This window comes from Ambystoma mexicanum, chromosome 8, assembly GCF_040938575.1.
Source record: "Ambystoma mexicanum isolate Mex_15411 chromosome 8, UKY_AmexF1_1, whole genome shotgun sequence".
NCBI lineage: Eukaryota > Metazoa > Chordata > Amphibia > Caudata > Ambystomatidae > Ambystoma > Ambystoma mexicanum.
Window position 1 is genome coordinate 519,287,994 of NC_090929.1, and position 21,921 is coordinate 519,309,914.

At 46.1% G+C, this 21,921-nt stretch overlaps 1 protein-coding gene across 4 annotated transcripts in view; it reads left to right on the plus strand.

Annotated features, from left to right (window-relative positions):
* The window catches only part of LOC138472164 (glutamate receptor U1-like), a 375,942-nt gene that overhangs the window by 237,058 nt on the left and 116,963 nt on the right, over positions 1-21,921 (plus strand). For all 4 annotated transcript variants that reach the window (XM_069610199.1, XM_069610198.1, XM_069610200.1 and 1 more), the window contains exon 7: positions 21,439-21,665. In XM_069610199.1, coding sequence (XP_069466300.1) covers positions 21,439-21,665 — 227 coding nt within the window. The remainder of the gene's footprint in view (positions 1-21,438; positions 21,666-21,921) is intronic.

The window sequence follows — 21,921 nt, forward strand, 5'->3', positions numbered from 1 at the left end:
ACAACTTATTGAGCTGAATCATAAATAGTGCCAGTCAGGTGTGAACAAATCTACCCTTTATCTTGGTTTCAGGGCCACATCATATTGAATTCTTGTACTTGTAAATCTGTACATGTACGCTCTACAGGAATGCAATATGGCACGCGCTAATAATGCTAAATCTTGTAGACCAAGAGTCAAGAACTGTTTCTTCATATTTTCACAAAACATACGTGTAAATGAAGCAATTGTGTGTATAAAATGAGCATGGGTTTGTCTACATTACTAACTGTAGAAAGTTTACATTCCAAATCCATTGACCTGTATGCACCTTCTATGGTAGAAACTTAGCTACCAAACCGCAGAGCACTGAACAAAAAGGCACATGAATCCATGGAAATCCTGTTTCCACAGGTGCTGCTGCCTCTGCGCCATTTTGGGTGAGATTTGCCTTAGGGAGTAGACCCACTAAGGGAGATCTGCTCCGCATGTTTCCCCACAACCTGCAGGGAATCCATCTCTGCCCACATCAGCATTCTGATGCATTAGAAGAGACAGGAAGCCCCCGCTCACCCTGCCTGTTTTTTGGTGCGTTCCAAGAGCAGGACTAGCCCGTAAGGATCCTCTGTATTGGAGGCCGCCATCTTTTATAATGACAGCCTCAATTACCAATTTCCGCTGTGTACACGTGGTTGAGTTTGAAGCAGATTCACCTCATGCAGCAGTGTCAGGCACAAAAGCCCGCACCTAAGACCGCATTAGGCGATGATTCATCAAGAGCACGCGGGACGGATGCGCAAGTGGTTGCGCACATTCTGACGAATGCAACATCTTAAGCTGTTGATTGGGTAACAATAACATCTGTTATTTACAAAGCAATTTACACAGCCTATAAATGCAAAAACTCCAGTATGGTCACTGGAGTGTGCGCAAAAGAAAACACTCCAATTAAATGAAGCTCCTTTAGCATAGTGTGACCCACTGCCATAGGCGCAGGCCATCCACATAGGGAAAACGGGCTAAACCAATGGCTAGGGGCGCACATCACCTCTTCATGACATGGCAGCACCTTTATCAGTGATGCACTCCAGGCTCATGTCAGTGCTCCCAACACTGGTGCAACAGGGCCTCGCCAGAGAGACCCACATGGCGAGGCGTTGTCTACATGTTCAAATGTAGAGAGCTATATTTTCAAAGCAAAAGTACATCCGCATTAACACTGCGGGAATCACAGTGCCAATAGTTTTCAACTAAACCATTCCTAATTGGATAATTTGAACAATAACTGAATTCTTAAAAGCATTTCGTACCACCAAAACTATAAAACTATTGAGCAATTCACTGTACATTACTAACAAGGTTGAGCATTGAATGTGCTAGATTTATTTTCCTGTTTTAAGTGGATCCAATACATTAAGACATTCTAAAACGTAATGAAAATGGACATCACATGGCATTTTTTTTTAACAAAGGCACCACAATGAAATAACAGATGCCACATGAAAACATATGTGAATAAAATGTGGGCAAATGAAAACATAAATCATAAAAAGAAAGAAAGAAATATGTTAATCTTTTGAACCTCGGATTTCAAATATAATTCTTTGGCTAAATCAATTTTGTACCATTTTTTTATCTTGAAAGTTGCCAACATTTCATTCATTTAATTATTTATTGTATACAGGAGAAACAATATAGCTTTCACGACCTGGATGAGGGCCGTACGTTGGATTTAATGGCCCGCCAGCCCGAGCTTTGGAAGGCCTGAGCGAAGCAAGGTCCTCAACTTGGACTCTGCGGGTCATTAAAGCCCATGTACGCGCCCCAGGCTGAGCATGAAAGCTATTTTAACCCTGGGATTTACCGCAGTGCAGATAGTTTTTATTTTTTTTCCTCGGTCAGGAGATCAGCTATGCATCGGAGAGAAGAAAGTACCAAAAAAATGGCCACCACCATTGAAATGGACCTAGACCCTTTTCTATTTTGATGGCAGCGGCCAGACGAGAGGAGCATCAGGGACAGGAGCATAAGGCTCCAGTCCCACAGGTATGTTGGGGTGGGGGAAGGGGAATTGGCTGTTTCTAATGTGGGGAGGCAACAGGAGATCCTCCCTGTTGTCTCTGGACTTTAGAAAAAATAGGAAAAAAGCACCACCAGGGGAAGGGACTCAAGTGGCTGGAACAGTAGATGGGGATTGTGTATTCTTGCCCGCTGTTCCAGCCACCTGATTGGATGAGCACCCTTCCTATGGTGTGGATGCTCTTTTGATTACAAAAGAACATACAATAGATAAGAAATCAGATTTGACCGGAACCAGTGAGCTTCTTACAATGGAGTGAGTTTGAGGGACATTCTGACCAGGTTGAGAAAGGTAGTAAATGGAACAGTCACCGGGGGCAATACAAAAGTAGACCTAAATAGATTAAGGACAATTAACATTGGGCATTTTTAAGTGCAGTTAGGCGGTACGGACAGTTTTGCTCAGGATGTGACAATGATGGATGAAATGCTAGAATGAAGGCAGAGGAAGTAAGGGACAGAGACAAGGGAACATTTTTAGCTAGCAGGCAAAGGAGGGGTACGTTAAGAGGGTAACTCGGATATGAGGGGGCAGGCTTTTAGTTTGGTTTTGAACAAATCCATATGGACTGTTTCTTGGATGTCTGGGGGAAGAGAATTCCATGCGAGTTCAGCAAGACGAGAGAAAGAGCGGAAGCGAGAAAAAGCAAGGGGACGGCGAGGAGCCACAAGGGTAGTTGAGGAGGCAGAGCGGAGATTACAAGAATGCTTGGATAAAGGAGGATAGATACAGTGGTGCCTTACCAGGATCATTTGTGAACCAGGAGAAGACATTTAAATCTGGCCCTGTTTTGCATGTTCAGCCATCCAGCCTGGTGACGGTACAAGGAAGTAGGTGTGAAGTGAAGGAGATCAAAGAGAGTCCTGGTAGCAAAGTTAATGATCTTCTCGAGGGGACAGAAAGCATGGTTGGGGAGGCCAATGAGGATGCTAGCACAGTAGTTCAGTTTAGAGAAGACAAGAGTGGTTAAGAGATGCAGTGTTGAAAACAAGGAGGTGCCTGAGTTTCCTAATATTTAGGAGGTTGAGGCAGCTGCTGTTCCAGTTTTGGAGATGAAAGTAGGGAAGGTGTGAGAATGGTCATAGATGACGCAGAGGTTTAAAGCTGAAGAAGAGTAAGGGAGAGTGTCAGGTGGGAAATGGATAGGCAGAGGAAGAGATGAGAGAGAGCTTTAGGCAGTGAAGCAGAGCACCTCTGTTTTGGTAGAGTTTAACATCAGATAGTGTGAAGCCATCCAATATGTAATCGCCGAGAGCCAGTTGGAAATTTTGATAGAGAAGATGATTTTGGTGTCATCCGCTAAGTGTTAATATGAGAACCCAAACGGGGAGGTTAGTGACCCAAGAGCCGAGGTGTAGAGTGTAAAGAGAAGCAGACCCAAGACAGAGCCTTGTGGAACAACAACAGTTGGAGGAGTGAGTTGAGAGGTGTTGTTGCTCCAAGAGACAGAGAATTGGCGAGGTGCAAGGTAGGATTCAATCCAGGCAAGAGCTTGATCGTGAATGCATAGAAGAAAGTGAGTATTAATGAGATCAGAGTGATCGACAGTCTCAAAGGAATCAGCCAGGTCATGGAGAATAAGGACAGAGTATAGGTTGGCGTGCTTAACAGAGGCCATGAAGTTGGAAACATTCATGGGAGCAGTTTCCCTGTGGAAACTCAAAGATTGTGGATCTCTAAGAAATTGGTAAGTCTGTTGAACACAACCCTTTTGAGCACTTTAGAGTAGTGTGGAAGGAGAGACACCGGGAGAAAGTTAGCTGGAAGATTCGGATCAACCCCTTGCTTTTTTAGGAGAGGGATGACTGCGACTATTTTGAAAACAGAGGGAAAGCAAGCGGAGTGGAAGGACAGGTTGAAGAGTTCAGCGAGGTGAGAAGCCACTAGAGGGGCAATGGGTGTTACGCTCAACTGGTATCCACGCGGACACCACACAGCCCTGGTTGGATGATTTGCACTCTCGAACCCTCTCCTGGTCCCTTGGTAAGGCCTCTGGTTAAAGATGGGTCTTAATATTGTGAAAGGTGGATTCTCCGTCCTGCTCCTCGTGGCAGGGGCGCGTAGATGTGGGGGGGCGAGCAGCGACCATGTTACTTCACTGGTGCAAGCCCCCCCCTGTGGGAATCCAGGCCTGCTGTGACTCTGTAGGTTTGCTGCTTTACAGTCTTTATATGCAGTTCTTATGTTCCTCTTAGTTCGAATAATAATGTCTTGCTTCTTTCCTTTTGGGTATGGAAAGGTATTTTGGTGTTGTCATGCAGTTTGAAGATGAGCATGGGCCGGTAGGTGAAAGCCCGGTGTGCGCGATGCTGTCCGGTGAGTAATGCGCGATGCGCAGCGCTGTTTCGCCTTTTATATTGCTAACCTATGTCTTTTCTCTCCTTGCAGGTTGTGATGTTCCTCGCTGAGCGATGTAATGTTCCAGCAATGGTACTGACCAGAAGATGACTACCCAGGTAAGAATTGTGTGGCTTTCTTCATTCGGGAGGAAACGTGAGTAAACGCTTACTAATGCTGTTCTTTCTCCTCTTTCTAGGTTATGGTATTCCAGGATGCATGCGGTGCCGGATGATGAAGTTCGTACCTTCAGGTGAGTGGAACTGAAGTCAGCGATGGATTGAAGACAGGATCCTGTTCCAGGTAAGTTTCGTAGTGTTCTTTCTCTCTCTGCAGGTCCTTGGTTTCAGTTAAGCTGGCATCAAAGAACTGGACAAAATGAGCGTTACGCTGCCCACAGCAGAATAACACAAAGCATGTCCTGCTGTTTGGGTGTGGATTAAATAGTCTCAGGTAAAGTAGTCCAGGTAAAATAGTTCCAGGCCTGCCACACCCAAAGTAGTCCAGGTAAAGTAGTCCCAGGCCTGCCACACCCAAAAGACTAGACCGCATAGCCGCAGTTCTTTGTAACTGAGCTATGTGTGTGCCTCCATGTTGGCTGAACCCCCCCAAGTTAAATAGTCCCAAGTAAATAGTTCCATTCTAATGTTGGTCTTCATGATGGTTATGAGCCAAAGGCGCCAGGACTGACTCCAAGAGAGTCTTGGATGAGGTTTTAAGGCCTTTGACCTGGCCCTTACTGGAAGGCTGACTTGCCAGTGAGGGCCAGGGGAAAGGGTCATGACAGCACCCCCCCTCAAGGCCCCTCTCACAGTGGCACTTCTGCCTGGTTTGGCTGGGTAATTCTGATGGAACTTTTTAATTAAGCGAGGTGCATGGATGTATTCACTAGGTTCCCATGATCTGCCTTGAGGGCTGTATCCCTTCCAATCAACTAAGTAGTATAGTTTGGATCTGGTGTATTTTGAGTCTAGGATATCCTTTACTTCAAACTCTGGTTCTCTGTCAACTAATACTGGTTTTGGTGGTCTTGTAACCCGAGTACCGGGTTGTACCGGTTTCAGGAGTGATACGTGAAACACAGGATGAATCTGCATAGTGGGGGGTAGGGCTAATTTAACTGCCACTGGATTTATTATGGATTCAATAGAATAAGGTCTCAGATATCGGGTACGAAAGGTCTGAGTCCCTTTTATGGGCACATATGTTAATGCTAACCAGTCCTTGTCTCCAATTTGATTGTCGGGGGCTTTACTACGATGTTGGTCAGCTAATTTCTTTTGACGGTTCTTGGCTTGGGGTAAATGTTCCGCTGCTTCTTTGAAGGTCTGGGAAATAGTTGTATGTAGGGTTTTAACCGCTGGCATTTCCAAAGGGGTTGGGAGATCCAATTCTGAAGTATGTGGATGTCTGCCATATATAGTGTAGAAAGGGGTTTGTCCAGTGCTGGTGTGTAATGAATTATTATAGGCATATTCAACTATCCATAACAAGTCCTTCCAATTTCTTTCCACTTGATGTAACATGCAACATAAGTATTGCTCGAGGGTTTGGTTTGTTCTTTCTGTTTGGCCATCTGTTTGAGGATGGTGACTTGTGGGTAGTCGAATGTCAATTTGGGCCATTGAACAACATTTCCTCCAGAAGTTGGATACAAACTGACTACCTCGATCTCAGATCAAGACCGATGGAAAGCTATGTAGCCATACGATTTCCTCCAGGAATTCTTTTGCTAAATTATATGCATTTGGAACACCTTAAAAGGAATAAATTGTGCCATTTTAGAGAACAAGTCTGCAACTACTAAGATGGTGTTGAATGCTTGACTGGGAGGTAGATCTGTAATGAAATCAAGGGACAGTGTGTGCCATGGTGCGGGAAGAATTTCCAATGGTTGGAGAAGACCAGCTGGTTTCTGCTTTTGGGACTTGTTTTGTGCACACACACCGCAAGTTTGGATACATTGTATGTCGTCTTTTTGTGGGCCACCAATAGTTTCATTTTACTTTAGCTAGAGTTTTGGCAATTCCAGGATGACCTTCAATCAAGGAGTCGTGATAACCCGAAATAACCTGCTCTTGTAAATCTTTACTTGGCAAGTATTGGCGGTTCCTAAAATATGGTAACTGGTCTTTAATGGTGTACTGTTCTCCTTAAGAGAAAGTGGGATCCATTAAGAGTTGGATCTTGTTTTGGAGTTCACCCTGTGTCAATGTTGTCGTAAGACCCAGGAGTTTGTCTTCTGGAATGATGGCTACTGGATCTGGAGTTATGTATACCTTTTCATCAACACCCATGCGGGACAAGCCGTCAGCCTTTCTGTGTCGGACTCCTGGTCGGTAGGTGATCACATGGTCATATTCAGCGAAGAAAAGAGCCCACCGCAGTTGACGGGAGGATTGAGCCTTTGCTGTTTTTAGGTATTGCAGGTTTCGATGATCAGTTATGACCGTGACAGTATGTGTAGCACCAAGGAGATAGTGTCGCCATGCCTTGAAAGCTGATTTTATAGTCAAGAGTTCTTTGTCTGTGATAGCATAGTTGAGTTTGGGAGTTGAGAATTTTCGAGACCAGAAGGCCACAGGGTCTAACTGGCCAGTTCCTGGGTCCCTTTGTGAGAGAACAGCTCCCATAGCCATGCTAGAGGCATCTGTTTCAACTATATAAGGGAGGTCTGGGCGAGGATGCCGTAGAACTGGAGCAGAAGTGAATTTTTTCTTAAATTCTTGACAGGCCTTCTCTGCTTGTTCGGTCCAATGGAACTTTTTATTTGTCATGATCTCTGCTTCCAAAAGGTCAGGGTTTTCCCAACTCCCTTGGAAGCAGATCCATAACCCAAGTTCCGAGTGCCAACCAGTCCCAATTGGGACCTTTTGGACCCAGTCCTGGCGCCAGTGGCACCAGGCTCATAAATATGCCCAGTCCCAGCGCTGGAAGCGCCGGGCTCATAATGCTTGGGTGGACTTACCTTCAGCAGACCATGCTGCTTACTTGCCTGCCAGTTGAGCCTCTGATCCTCTTCTGTTTGGAACTACTTTTCCTGTTGGGTGGGGCTGGAGCCACTCCCTAGATTCAGAACACTGGAACTCTTCTGGAAGGCAGGAACTCTTTTCTTACCAGGAACTCTTTTCTTACTTAGGCGTGGCTGTGGAAGGAGACACCTAAGCACTACAGGAGGCTATTTAAACCACACCCGGTGGATGAATCTTGCTTTGCGTTATTCTGCAACCTCTGCAGCAGAACGCTCATCGTGTCTTCTGCATCCGGTCCTGGGCCTAAGGAAAAAGGCTTACCATCCTGAATTCAGTCTTCAGCAACACCTATAAAGACAAGAAAGAACAGGTTAGCATTCCGGCATCTGAAAGGCAAAGGCTTACCATCCTGAATCCAGTCTTCAGCAACACCTATAAAGACAAGAAAGAACAGGTTAGCATTCCGGCATCTGAAAGGCAAAGGCTTACCTACTCTTCGTGCGCTCCGGAGGTCTTCACACTGCATTCCGGCATCTGAAAGACAAAAGCTTACCAACTCTTCGCACGCTCCGGAGGCCTTCGGCGCTGCATCCCGCATCTGAAAGACAAAACAAGGTGCGTTTAAAGACATTGGGGAACTTTAATACTCACGCGCCATTACTCCTTTCCACATCTAATCCAGTGGGTATTCCGGCACCCTGCAGCCGCTCCGAACTCGTACCTGCAAAATAAAAAGACAGTTAGAGCGCATCGTGAAGCAGGCAACAAGCGCTTACTTACGTGCTTCCAGGCGCTTCTATTCATCACACGGGCTCCATCTTCAACTCACTTCAGCTCGTCATCCGCCATCGCCGGAACCCTGCAAAACAAGAGACATCATTACTAAAGACTTTAAAGACATTTGAATGACTCGAAACTTACCGTTCGTGCAGTAAACGACAGACAGCAGTCCTCTGAAGTCAAGAGGCCTGCGCTACCTATCCAGTGAAGAAACTGGTTACAGCACCCTGCCCCGAGGCAGATGGAGAGCTCGGCATTCACTTACCTAAGGTGAGAGCGTTAACCTTTGGGGGTCTACAGGAGAGGAGAAGAGGAAAGAGATAGGGACATCCCAATAACCCCAGTTCATTAACCCCATATTTTCTATCTGCAGACATCTTACTCTACACGTCAGGCATACAGTGCACAGAGGTCCAGCCCAAAGAGCCAACCGGGTGCTACACATCACCTTTGAAGATACGGTAGTCGCCCAGTCAAGACCGGCGCCTATGCGAGAATCAGGTGAGCGTTGCATTATTGTTTTTTCTCAATAGTGATGTAATTGGGTGCACTATTTGGGAAAAATCTGGGATGAATCGGCGGTAAAAGTTTGCAAAGCCCAACATACTCCGGATTCCTTTAAATGAAGTTGGTGACGGCCAGTTAAGAATGGCATCTACTTTGTGCCTATCCATTCTGATACCTTTTGGTGTGAGGATAAAACCGAGGAACTCCACTTCGGTGACTAGAAAAGAGCATTTTTCAAGTTTAGCATACAGTTTATGTTGGCAGAGTTTAGTAAGGACGGAGCGGACATGCCTGACATGGTCTTCTTTTGTAGCAGAATACACTAAGATGTCATCAGTGTAAACCAGGGCACAAACGTTGATTAACTCCCGCAAAACATCATTCATAAAAAACTAGAATGCACAGGAGCATTGGAAAGTCCAAAAGGCATTATCTGGTATTCATACAAGCCGTATTTGGTACGAAAGGCAGTTTTCCATTCGTCTCCTTTCTTCACTCGAACAAGATGGTATGCCCCCCTAAGGTCCAGTTTGGTATAGATTTGGGTGTCTTTGACTTGATCCAATAATTTGGGAATAAGGGGCAGTGGATAACATTTTTTTACTGTGATCTGGTTTAATGCACGATAGTTGATGCAACTCCTCAAATCTCCTTCCTTCTTTGGTACAAAGAATAAGGGACTGGCTGCCGGTGATTTAGATGGGCAGATAAATCCATTTGCCAGGTACTGATCAAGATAAAATTTCAAATGGAGGTTTTCTGGTTCAGGAAGTGCATAGATTCGACCACAAGGAATTTGCGCACCAGGTATGAGGTCGATCTGACAATCGTAGGGCCTGAGCGGTGGTAGAGTATTTGCTTGTTCTTTCTAGAACACGTCTTGAAAATCTTGGTATTCATTTGGCAGAGTGCTAGTCACACCTAGTACAATCGCTGCCGTACTGGGAGTAGCAGATGCACATAAGTCTGTTTTCCCCTTTTCTTGGTAATAACAGGTGCGAGCAGAATCATCGGAAAAGGCCAACTTCTTGGCACACCAATCTATTAGAGGGTTGTGAGCTACCAACCGTGGCATCCCTAAGATTAGTCGAAACTGAGGAGCTTTGATGAGATCGAATGCAATAGATTCTCGGTGTCCATCCTGGCACAGTAGGGTTAGTGCTGCTGTACATTGGATTACTGGTCCGGAAGCTATTTCTGTCCCATCAACAGTAGTAACTTTTTCAGTAGTCGACTTAGAGCATAAGGGAAGCCCCATCTCTGCTGCCAGATCTTGGTCTACACTGCTCCGCTGTCTATGTATGCTTCGACAGCATGCATCCGAGACAGTTGTTGGTGATTGATCAAAATTACTGGTAATGCAAAGTGTGAGGCCTGTGGCTCATCCTTCTTGCTCGACAAGCAGACCTCTACGCTTGCCGGGCTTGGTAGTTTTCCGACTCCTTGTTATTATCTTCCTTCTCTGAGGCTCCAACAGTTCTCCTTGGTGGTTTCACTGGACATTCTTTGAGGAAGTGGCCTGATTTTCCACAATATAAGCATAATTGCTGTTGCCTTCTCTTGTCTCTTTCAGTTTTAGTTAAAGGGTGCCGTACACCTACCATTTGCATGGGTTCTACTGTGTTTTCCAATGTACGTGGAACATTATCCTTTGACCGGACATACACAGCTCGAGTGTCTAACCTTATGCGGTCCGCTTTTTGGTCTTGTAATCTGTGATCTAATTGCACCACAAGGTTGATGAATTCTCCGCAGTCTTTAGGTGGGTTGACCACTTGAGCAAGGACATCCTTTAGTTCCCCTCGTAGACCCCGATGAAATAGTGTGGCCCTTTTTTCCTCAGGCCACCCAGCTTCAATAACTAGTCTGTTAAATGTTGCTATATATGTAAGCAAGTCTTGACTTTCTTGACGGAGTGACAAAAGTTTTTTGTCTAATGCTTGGCCTTGGGTATGACGAGCAAAGAGTTTTTCCATTTCCATCTGGAAGCCCCCAACGTCATGTAACAATGGGTTATCCTGACTTACCAGTGGTACAGACCGATCGGCAGCACTGCCAGTCAGCTATGACAAGACAAAATCAACCTACGCTTGGTCATTAGGAAAAGTCCCAGGTCTACAAAGGAAATGAAGACGACACTGGTTCATGAATGTTGCGTACTTCTTGGGGTCCCCTGTAAATCGTTCAGGTGGAGCTAAAGGAACTGCCCGAGGAAGGGTTATTTGTACTGGATTGGTGGAAGAAGTTGGTGCAGGTGCTGGCGGAATGTTACCAGGCAATTGGGTCTGTCCTGCCTGTGATTGGAGCAATTGTCTACTTATTTCTTTGGTAAAATCCTTAGTAACAATCAAATCCCTCCTTAGAGCGTTGGTTTCTTGTCTGGCTGAATGTACTTCAGCGCGTAATTGTCCCAAGAACTGAACTAACTGGTCAGTCTCTGAAGTCTCCATGATGCCCAGATGGATAATATTATTGAGGCTTTGCGTTCTGTTACGCTCACCTAGTATCCACGGGGACGCAACCCAGCCCTGGTTGGATGATTTTCACTCTCGAACCCTCTCCCAGTCCCTTGGTAAATCCTCTGGTTAAAGATGGGTCTTAATATTGTAAAAGGTGGATTCTCCACCCTGCTCCTCATGGCAGGGGTGCGTAGATGTGGGGGGCGAGCAGCGACCAAGTTACTTCACTGGTGCAAGCCCCCCTGTGGGATTCCAGGCCTGCTGCGACTCTGTAGGTTTGCTGCTTTACAGTCTTATGTTCCTCTTAGTTCGAATAATAATGTCTTGCTTCTTTCCTTTTAGGTATAGAAAGGTATTTCGGTGTTGTCATGCAGTTTGAAGATGAGCATCGGCCGGTAGGCGAAAGCGCGGTGTGCGCGATGCTGTCCGGTGAGTAATGTGCGATGCACGGCGCTGTTTCACCTTTTATATTGCTAACCTGTCTCCTTTCTCTCCTTGCAGGTTGCGATATTCCTCGCTGAGCGCCGTAATGTTCCAGCAATGATACTGACCAGGAGATGACTACCCAGGTAAAAATTGTGTGACTTTCTTCATTCGGGAGGAAACGTGAGTAAACGCTTACTAATGCTGTCTTTCTTTCTCCTCTTTCCAGGTTATGGTATTCCAGGATGCATGCGGTGCCGGATGATGGAGATCGTACCTTCAAGTGAGTGGAACTGAAGTCAGCGATGGATTGAAGACAGGATACTGTTCCAGGTAAATTTCGTAGTGTTCTTTCTCTCTCTGCAGGTCCTTGGTTTCAGGTAAGCTGGCATCAAAGAACCGGACACGGTGAGCGTTACGCTGCTCACAGCAGAATAACGCAAAGCATGTTCTGCTGTTTGGGTGCGGTTTAAATAGTCTCAGGTAAAGTAGTCCAGGTAAAATAGTCCCAGGCCTGCCACACCCAAAGTAGTCCAGGTAAAGTAGTCCAGGCCTGCCACACCCAAAAGACTAGACCGCATAGCTCAGTTCCTTGTAACTGAGCTATGTGTGTGCCTCCATGTTAGTCCCAAGTAAATATTTCCATTCTAATGTTGGTCTTCCCGATGGTTATGAGCCTGGCGCCAAAAACACCAGGACTGACTCCAAGAGAGTCTTGGATGAGGTTTTAAGGCCTTTGACCTGGCCCTAACTGGAAGGCTGACTTGCCAGTGAGCGCCAGGGGGCAAGGGTCATGACACCAAGAAGAGATGCCAAGGAAGAAGGTGAATAGACCTTATAGAATCTGATGGAGAAGTAAAGAACTGAGCCACATTTCATGTGTCGAATGAAGATTGTACATGTGAAAAGCACTGAAGAAAATTCAAGCCATTTTATAATTGTACAGATGCTGAAACACAAGTAGACTAAGCAATCATGAAGCTGACTATACGTAGTGAATAGACTGTAGGCGGTGCCGCCATTCCATATATATATGTATATAGAATCTGGATTTTCCACGTCGCATTTTAACAAACTAGGACCTCAGTTGTAAGAAGGCTAAAAGTGTGGCGCAGTTGAGAAAAACAGCTGACGATGAAGGAAGAATCTAGAAAGGTTGTCTGGCCCAGTGTCAAGGGTCGGGGCAGCCAAGAAACTGATTATCTATTCGAGAAGATACAATGAACGTGAGAAGCAAGGCGAACTCCTGATGAGGTACAATGGAAAAACACTATGAATACCAAGTTTTATTGAGTTGTTAGTGTTTAATACGAAAGAAAGAGCTCAAACACAGTCTCCTGTCACATGGTCTAGATGAAAATAGGCTTTGGGCAAGCTACATCGAGACTTGAAGATAAGACCATGCTCACACTCCCTTCTATTCACACGTGCAGTGATACTTTGCAAGGCCCAGTTCAAAGACAATTCGAATGGCAGACAGCAGGAGTGAGGATGAACGATGGGCTAATTGGGTGGGGAGGTCTGGTCAAGTCCACCCACAAGCACATGGGGTACCAGCTTGCGTGTTGCTAGAGAGTGGAATATTCCAGAAGGGTACAAGCGTGCCAACCAATCATAGAGGGCCACGTAGCAAAGAGCCCTATAGTTTGAAAGCCAATGAAACATTGTGTATTTCATGACAGCAAAGATGACTTGCGCTAGGGGTGGGCATAGTTGTCCACCTGACTTTAGAGACACAATCGCAATCCTATCCCCCATAGAAAGTATACCTAGAGGTTCCCTGTAGACCAACCACAATCCCAAGTAGGTTTTCTTATTTTGGCCACGTAGTATGATGTCAATGGTGACAAGTTTTTACTATATAACTGTGTTTTATCAAGTAACACGTTGTGATAAATACTGTGGGACATCTGTTGATGTCCGTTGTACTCCCTGTTTTAGATAATTGTTAATAAAACAGCTAAAGTTTGCCAACTTCCTGAGTCAGTCTTATTATTGGTATAAGAGTAACTTCTGCATCCCCATCCATCCCATATAGCGGTACCTTGCTTAAAGGGCCTACGGGTTCACTCCCTTTTCTCACCTTCAGTGTCTCCAGAGCTCTGGTTCTCTACAGGCTGGAGTACTGCAACAGCCTCTTTCTCAATCTACCTACCTCTACTCTTTGCCCTCTTCAACTCAGCCAGAACAGGACTGCGAGACTTATCCTTGGCCTCAAACCCAGGGGCCACATCTCTCGTGCCCTGAAATCCCTCTACTGGTTGCATGGATCAAGTTTAAGACCCTCTGCATTGTCCACAAGGCTTTTTGGGGCAGTGGCTCTTAGTACCTTCAACTCCCTGTTCCCAAGTACCTTCCTCCTAGAGCCCTTTGCTTGTCTACTTCTAACTATCTGCGGGTAAGTCGATTCTCCAAGCAGAGATTGTGGGGTAGCACGCTCTCCTCTGCAGGTGTCTCCCTCTGGAATGGACTCCCTGCCTCTCTCCACCTTGATCTGGACCTCCTTCAGTTCTGGAAACACCTCAAGACCTACCTTTTCTGCTCCTCCTTCTCTCTCCCTCTACCCTGCTAACCTTCCTTGCTGCTGCTCTGTCTGCTGACTGGCCGTCTGATTGTCCTCTGAGTCTTACAGGTCACCAGCCCCCCCTCTGACCAGTCCCCCTGCACTTGCTGCCTGGCCCTACTTGCACTGCCTCCTAGCTAACCTTGCACTACCGGGCTGGGATCGCCCCCTGTACTCCCAGCCTCCCCTGCACTTAACTCAGGGCCCTGCTGCTCTGGTTGCACTTCTCCCTTGATCCTCTCCCATGCACTTCTTGTTGCGCACTTGCACAATCTCAATGTCACTGGGCCTAGTAAGATCGTTGTCTTGTCCTCCCTCTGTTCCCCCTCCCTTGCCTTGCGCCTCCAAGCACTTGTGTATAGGCGCATAATAAATAAATCAATCAACTACCACAATGCATTTGTTTGGTGCAGGAAATTCCAAACACTGTGACAGTGAAGTCACAAACATACGGAGTCATCTGGTCACCGCAGGCTTCCATTCAAGGCCTCTTCACCTCCCCGAATTCTGTGAATCTGTGGCCAGTGTCTCTCGTCATCAGCCATGGCTACTTTTCCCTGCCAACACTGGTAGTGCCTTCAGCTAATTCCTTTCGGATACACTGTGTAGGGTGACCAGATGCCCCAGTTTTGCCGGAACAGTCCCGTAAATAGGGCGCCATTCCTGAGAGTTGTTTTTTTTATTTAAAAACGCTGTTCCGTTTTTGGGGGAAAGGAAAGGTCTGCAAAAATTGTAAAGTACAAAAATGTTAAAATAGACACGGCATTTTGTAACAGTGGGTTGAGCTCGGACCCCTACGATAACAGGTTCTGGGTACCACATTAACTGACTGTGCCACAGAGACCAGTTGGTAAATACATGAACTACAATGCCTGTAATATGTATCGGAGCAAAAGCTCTTTTCAGTAATATGCTCATATCAACTGTCAAAACCGTGCAATGTATATGCAGTAACAGTGCTGTTAATACTGTGGGATGGAGAGGTTTCGGGGGTTGGAGCGGTTTGAGTGGGGGTGCAGGGTTGGGGAACTGGGCTACGAGGGGTAGTCCTTCTTTTATGTTGTTGGTCATCCCGGTTTTTCATCTTGAAAATCTGGCCACCCTACACTGTGCACCGCGACAAAAACAAATCATACCGGCTCCTCGTACCTTGCTCTGAATGAAATCTGTAAAGGCAGAGGTACTTAGCACACGGCAAAGGTTGACGTAAATGGTCGATTTCAGCCACCATGTTGCTATAGTAACAGACATTCCTTCATTATAAAGGCTTGCGGCCTGGGATTTGGTGGCGATCAATGACTTTCTCTCGGCCTCCAGGTTAAAGCAATTATGATGTCAGGCTTTAGTTTTAACAGAGGCTTCCTCATTTGATTGCACAAACACCTGCTTCCCAACCCCCCCCCTCAGCGCCCCTCACCCCACCCACATTACACTCTCCTTGCTCAACATCCATCTCAGTCTTTACCAGACCCGAGAATGACCTCTCATTCCACCAGAAACTTCCAAAAGAACCCTTCTTGTGAATATTGCTTTTATTTTTCCAAGTATGCCAAATATTTTACCATTTGAGGCAAATGGCGAGATGTACAGCTTGTCCACGATCATGTTAAATTGATTTTTACCACGCGCCGCTTCCATGACCATGGTCTGCTGTGAGCAGTATAGGAAATACTTTCTTTGCATTCTGCTTACCGTAGTTTCGCTTTTGTCATTGTAAGTGCAGGACAAGCCCTGAACCCAAAGTAAACGTTTTTTATGAATATTATTTTTTAAAACCTACTACTTAACAAGCTACTCCTATCTGACAGGGGAAAACTCTAAGGTCAAAGGGTGACCAGCTCACCTGGTTCCAGTAAATTACTCGAGCATTGGATCACATCTCTTACCTACCGACCCAAAAGCCCGTCACGTGCCTCCCCCGGGCCTTTTTCCAGAAAGATCTGCAATGGCAAATCCTTAAAACCTCCAGTAACTCCCTCGTGACCAGATCACACAATGCCCCATTCTCATTTTGAATTCCCTTTGCCACATCCAGGAAATGGAGAATGCTAAACAGGTCCTTCATAGGGTGTTCATTAAGGGCCTTTCATAGGGTGTTCATTAAGAGGCCCTTCACAGGGTGTTCTTTCAGAGGCCCTCCGTGGGGTGTTCTGTTAGAGGCCCTTTGTAGGGTGTTCTGTCAGAGGCCCTTTGTAGGGTGTTCTGTCAGAGGCCCTCCGTGGGGTGTTCTGTCAGAGGCCCTTTGTGGGGTGTTCTGTCAGAGGCCTTCCGTGGGGTGTTCTGTCAGAGGCCCTCCGTGGGGTGTTCTGTCAGAGGCCCTCCGTGGGGTGTTCTGTCACAGGCCCTTTGTAGGGTGTTCTGTCAGAGACCCTTTGTGGGGTGTTCTGTCAGAGGCCCTCCGTGGGGTGTCTGTCAGAGGCCCTCCATAGGGTGCTCTGTCAGAGGCCCTATGTAGAGTTTTCTGTCAGAGGCCCTTTGTATGGTGTTCTGTAAGAGGCCCTCCGTAGGATGTCCTGTTAGAGGGCCTTTGTAAGGGGTCCTGTTAGAGGCCCTTTGTAGGGTGTTCTGTCAGAGGCCCTTTGTGGGGTGTTCTGTTAGAGGCCCTTCATAGGGTTGAACTGGATGGATCCCAGCCGGCCCATAAGACTGTGGGTCTCCAAACAGCCCTTTAAGATGAGCAGCAGCACCCTCGAGATAGATGGGGATGCAGATTCATACTCTTGCATCAAATACTAATGACAACTCAATAGTTTGGCAAAGGGAGTCTGTTTAAAGACAAGTACAGAAAGCGGGGAGTTCAATGACATCAGCAACCGCTCGATCTTCCTTCTCGCTTAAACTCCAATTAGTTTCAGAAAAACAACATTTATACCAAAAACTCGTCATCATTGACGTGTACTCTTAAAAACCTAACATGCAACTTGATTGGTTATAGGAAGGTAACTTTGACATAGCTACTATATCTGTATATGGTAACGAGGAGAGGGGATTTGATAATAATATCGGATGGAGCAACTAAGCCCTTCCTTCAAACTGGCCACTGTAAATGTCACAAAAAGTACGACGTCCCATTGGCTCTACTCTTTATAGGACTCTAGATTACATGGTCCACTATGATTGGGTTGGCATTGAGCCCACACATACTTTTCCACTTGCACTTAGCAGCATGCACAATAATAAGCCAGGTGCACGGAGTAAGTCTGCACACCAGCTTCCCTCCAATTTATGTTACAACCATTCATCACCTCAGTGGCCGTGTGTCAATTACTGCTTTGTAGTTTGGCCTTGAGTCTGCTTCTTGGTCTGAGAAAGTTTGAGTATGGGAACGACAAGGCTCCATGTGTAGGTGTGAAAGTCTCATCCCGTTCTGCCTGCCTTGCCACGTGAGTAGGACACCGTGAAACAGGCCTCTTCTTCGTGCAATTTTGTGTATTTGATTTACTTCTGTCAGTTGTTTACCATCTACGGTTTATCTCGACCTTGTTGAACAGGAGACTTGTTATTTTTCTCTTTAACTGTAGGCATTGCTAGCCTATTCCAGCCTGACACGACCTTGGTTTCCTTGCATGGTTACCTTCAGCACGGTTTCTCTCCGTCTTTAATTCTTGAATTGTCTGCTGAGGCCCTCTTCTCTTGAGACCTTTAGTAACGTTGATTCTATTCTGCTCATGTGCGTAGTGGGTTTTCACTCACCTAAAAAGTGCTTTGAGGTAGATATGTATAGTTGGCACTTGCCGCAACCTATTTTACTACTAAGCATAAGCAAGCTTCACGATTTCTTTGCTTCTTGCGGTTTCCTGCATATGTACACGTTTAAACTGCCTTAATGGCTTCATCGTGCATATGGCATAAGTTTCTTCATCTTGAAATCAACTGTTTTACCTGAGGCCCAAGATGTCACTTATCCATGGCATTTCCTTTCCTTATTAGCATTCTTGGGTCATTATATACTCTATATGTGTGTCAGTCCACTCTCTCATGACGCCACCAGTCAGCTGCTTTTAGTATCTTCTTGACTTCTTCGGGTATTCCTTTTTGACAAACGTCCTTTTGTCATGTTTGTAGATATGGATTTCTCAGTGGGTACCTTACTGTCCAGGTTTGCTTAGGTGTTAGTGCTTCAATAGGTGCTGTTATTCCGATAGGCACTGGGCAGAGCACGACTGCGGCTCTCTGCTGGTTTATTTGTTCTCCATATGTCACATATCTTGGCGTCAATGTTCCTGGCACTTCGAAGGGGGTGTCTGGAATGCGGATGATGTCTGGCACTTCATCTTCAGGGTGTTCTGTCAGAGGCCCTTTGTAGGGTGTTCTGTCAGAGGCCCTTTGTGGGGTGTTCTGTCAGAGGCCCTGCATAGGGTATTCTGTCAGAGGCCCTCCATAGGGTGTTCTGTCAGAGGCCCTCCATAGGGTGTTCTGTCAGAGGCCCTTTGTGGGGTGTTCTGTTAGAGGCCCTTTGTAGGGTGTTCTGTAAGAAGCCCTTTGTAGGGTGTTCTGTGAGAGGCCATTCGTAGGGTGTTCTGTAAGCGGCCCTTTTTAGGGTGTTCTGTAAGGTGGTCATCCTATGGTGTTCTGCAAGAGGCCCTTCATAAGGTGTTTTGTAAGAGGCCCTTCGTACGGTGGTTCTGTTTGAGGCCCTTCATAGGGTTCTCTGTAAGGGGGCCATTGTAGGGTGCTCTGTGAAAGGCCCTTCATAGGGTGTTCTCTAAGAGCTTTTATAGGGTGTTCTGTGAGAGGCACTTCATAATGTGTTCTGTTAGAGGCCCTTCATAGGGTGTTCTGTTAGAGGCCCTTCATAGGGTGTTCTGTTAGAGGCCCTTTGTAGGGTGCGCTGTCAAAGGCCCTTCATAGGGTGTTCTGTAAGGGGACCATTGTAGGGTGTTCTGTAAGAGATGTTTAGAGGGGGTTCTGTGAGAGGGCCATCATGGGCTGTTCTCTAATATACCCTTAATAGATGCTCTGCGTTCTAGATCGGTTTTGTCAGGAGGCCAAAGCTTTATTGTCACATCATGAGCAGTTGAGTGAATCATCCGCTTGTATATGGAGACTTTGCATTGTAGAATTGCCTACGTGTATCTGGCAGGTTTGAGCGTCCAACTCTTAGAACCTCTTCAGACTATAATAGATAGAGACCAACAGGGCCGTACATGAAAACAGACTCGGAATCCAACAAAATTCCAGCAAGTGGTCCCTCGATAGAGAATCTCTGGCCACCCTCAGCAAAGGCTTTAAAAAGTGGATGCTACTTTATTTCACTTTCTAGCATTCCTGCCTTTTCAATTTTAGTTTTTAACAATGTCAAATCTTTAAAAGGGAAGCACCTTTCCACATTGAGATCCCCCCTGTGTCTGCTGCCCGTACCCTCATGTGACATCATATTGGCCTTCTTTAAATCGATGCATTTCCAGCGGTATATTTCCATCTGTGCATTTACATCAGTTCTGCTCATTCTCAGGGAACAAGCAAACCAGGCGTGTTAAGCAGTGTGTGCAAAACAAAAAGGGAGTAGTGTGCTTGTCCCTCATTAAAACAAATGATGCAACTGCATAGATACAAGTACAGCAAAGCAAATCCATAAATATGTAAATGAGCAAATGCAAAAACATGAACCTGATGTCACCATGGCAATCCAATATCCTGCGAGGGTTCTGGTAACCTAATCAGTGGTGCATTGTTTGTTCTAAAAAGAATAACGTAATTTTACATCATCTCAAGAGATGACAAAGGTGGCAATATACATGTCCTCCTCAATTTAGCTCTCCACTAACTTGGGAATTCTTGTAGTGTGACCAAGGGAGAGGGTGGAATGGCCTCCACACATCTCCCCTTGACAGCATCCTGGACCAGGACATTTAATGATAATAATGATAATGATGTGTTATTTATATAGCGCCTTAATCCAATCAGCAAGCTATCCATCCATATCAGCAAGCTAGGGCGCGCACCGGCACACAGCGTGAGGAGTTTGGGGCACATGACCAGATATTGTACGGCTACTGTGTACATCTAAATTTGTAACATGTTGTAGCCCATGGGCATGCAAGGAAAGGAGTTAAAGGCAAATGGACAGACCGTGTTTGCGTGTGGTGTTAGGGACTCGAAAAGGCTGTGCGAGAAGTTTGGGGGCAACGTTAGGATGATGGTGCACATGGACAGAGTTTACAGGTTGGGGCGCGTGAACAGACAGTGGGCCTCATCACGAGTTTGGCGGTAACCCTTAACTGCGTCGGTAGCGCTATTACTGCCGCATTTAAGGGTCCGCCAAATCACAGCTTCGGCTGATTCCCCCCAGCTCTTAGCTGGGGGGAAATCCACCGAAATTTCATGCTCTTACCGCCAGCGGGAACTCCGCCGGCGGTAAGAGCGCGAAATTTCCCCATTGAGCCCAATGGGGAATGGGGCATTCCCGAATGGGCTCAGTGGGGAATGGGGATTTCCCGTTCCGCCAAACCCGTGATCTGGCGCTAATAGCGCCGGTGGGTTTGGCGGTAGGGCTAATAACGCCGGCGCTAATAGAGCCGGCGTTACCGCCCAACTCGTGATGAGGCCCAGTGTATTGTACGATAGGTGTGAGGACAGAGAGCGTGTGACTCATTTAGGGCACAAGCAGACATTCTGAGGAGTCTGGGCCCCATGATCAGACAACGCCAAGGTGCTGGTCTTCCTGGTCATAGTTAAAATGTTGGGGCACATGGACCGTCCATGCTGGGGTTCACAGGAATATAGACAGTGTGAGGATTTAGAACACATATATAATGATGTGTTAATGATAATGATGTGTTATTTTATATAGAACATTAATCCAAAGCGCTTTACATAGCACATATTTACATACAATATCACCCAATCGAAGTTGGTACTCATGTAGTGTAAAGAGTTTAGTGCACGTGACCATGGTGTGAGGAGCTTGAGGACCAATGAAAAGTGAGTGAGAGTAGTTTGGGGCACATACACACGCAATCTGAGCAACACACAACTTCTTCCAGAATCCTTAATCCCTTCACTTTTAAAGGATACAAAAACCCAAATGCCCACTCACGTGTCACTACAGTGTAACGTATTTAAAGTACAAAGTGTTTATATTATGTTATTCTTTATGGCACTGTGACACCATTAACTGCTAAAAGCGTTATATAAACAATGATATATATATATATATATGTATGTATATATATATATATACATTTATATATTGTACAATGAAACACGTAAAACTCAAATTGGCCCTTCAAGAGCTCAGTTATGTTCTGGCATGACCAGTGATAATTATTCAAGACTAGGGAATAGTGGCCTTGACTTGCCCGCTGCTGATCTGCGGCTTGTGCTTTTTCCGACTAGGAGGCCGATTTGGCCATGGCGCCCCTCACCGTCACATCCGCCAGGGAGCAGGTGGTGGACTTCACGAAGCCCTTCATGCAGACTGGGATTAGCATCCTCCTGAAGAAGGACACCGGGGCGGAGGCGTCCTTCCTCTTCCGCTTCCTGCGGCCCTTCAGCGCCGAGACCTGGATCGGGCTGCTGGTGGCCTACCTGGTGACATGCTTCTGCCTCTTCATCGTCGCCAGGTAATCCATTGCTCTGTGTTGTCTTTATACCGTACCATGAATGCATCCTCTGTGGTCACTCAGGTTCCTCCCCCCTCATCTGCCGATAAAGATAAACCTTTGAAGGCCATATTTCTGTGCCGAAACGTACATATAGTCATTTCTTTGGTTCCATTTATGTATCTGTTACCATACTTTTATTTCAGAGACAACTTTCAGTTGGCGTGTTCGCGCATTTACTGACGTAGTGACGTGTGCGCCTTTTCTCCTAAGCTGA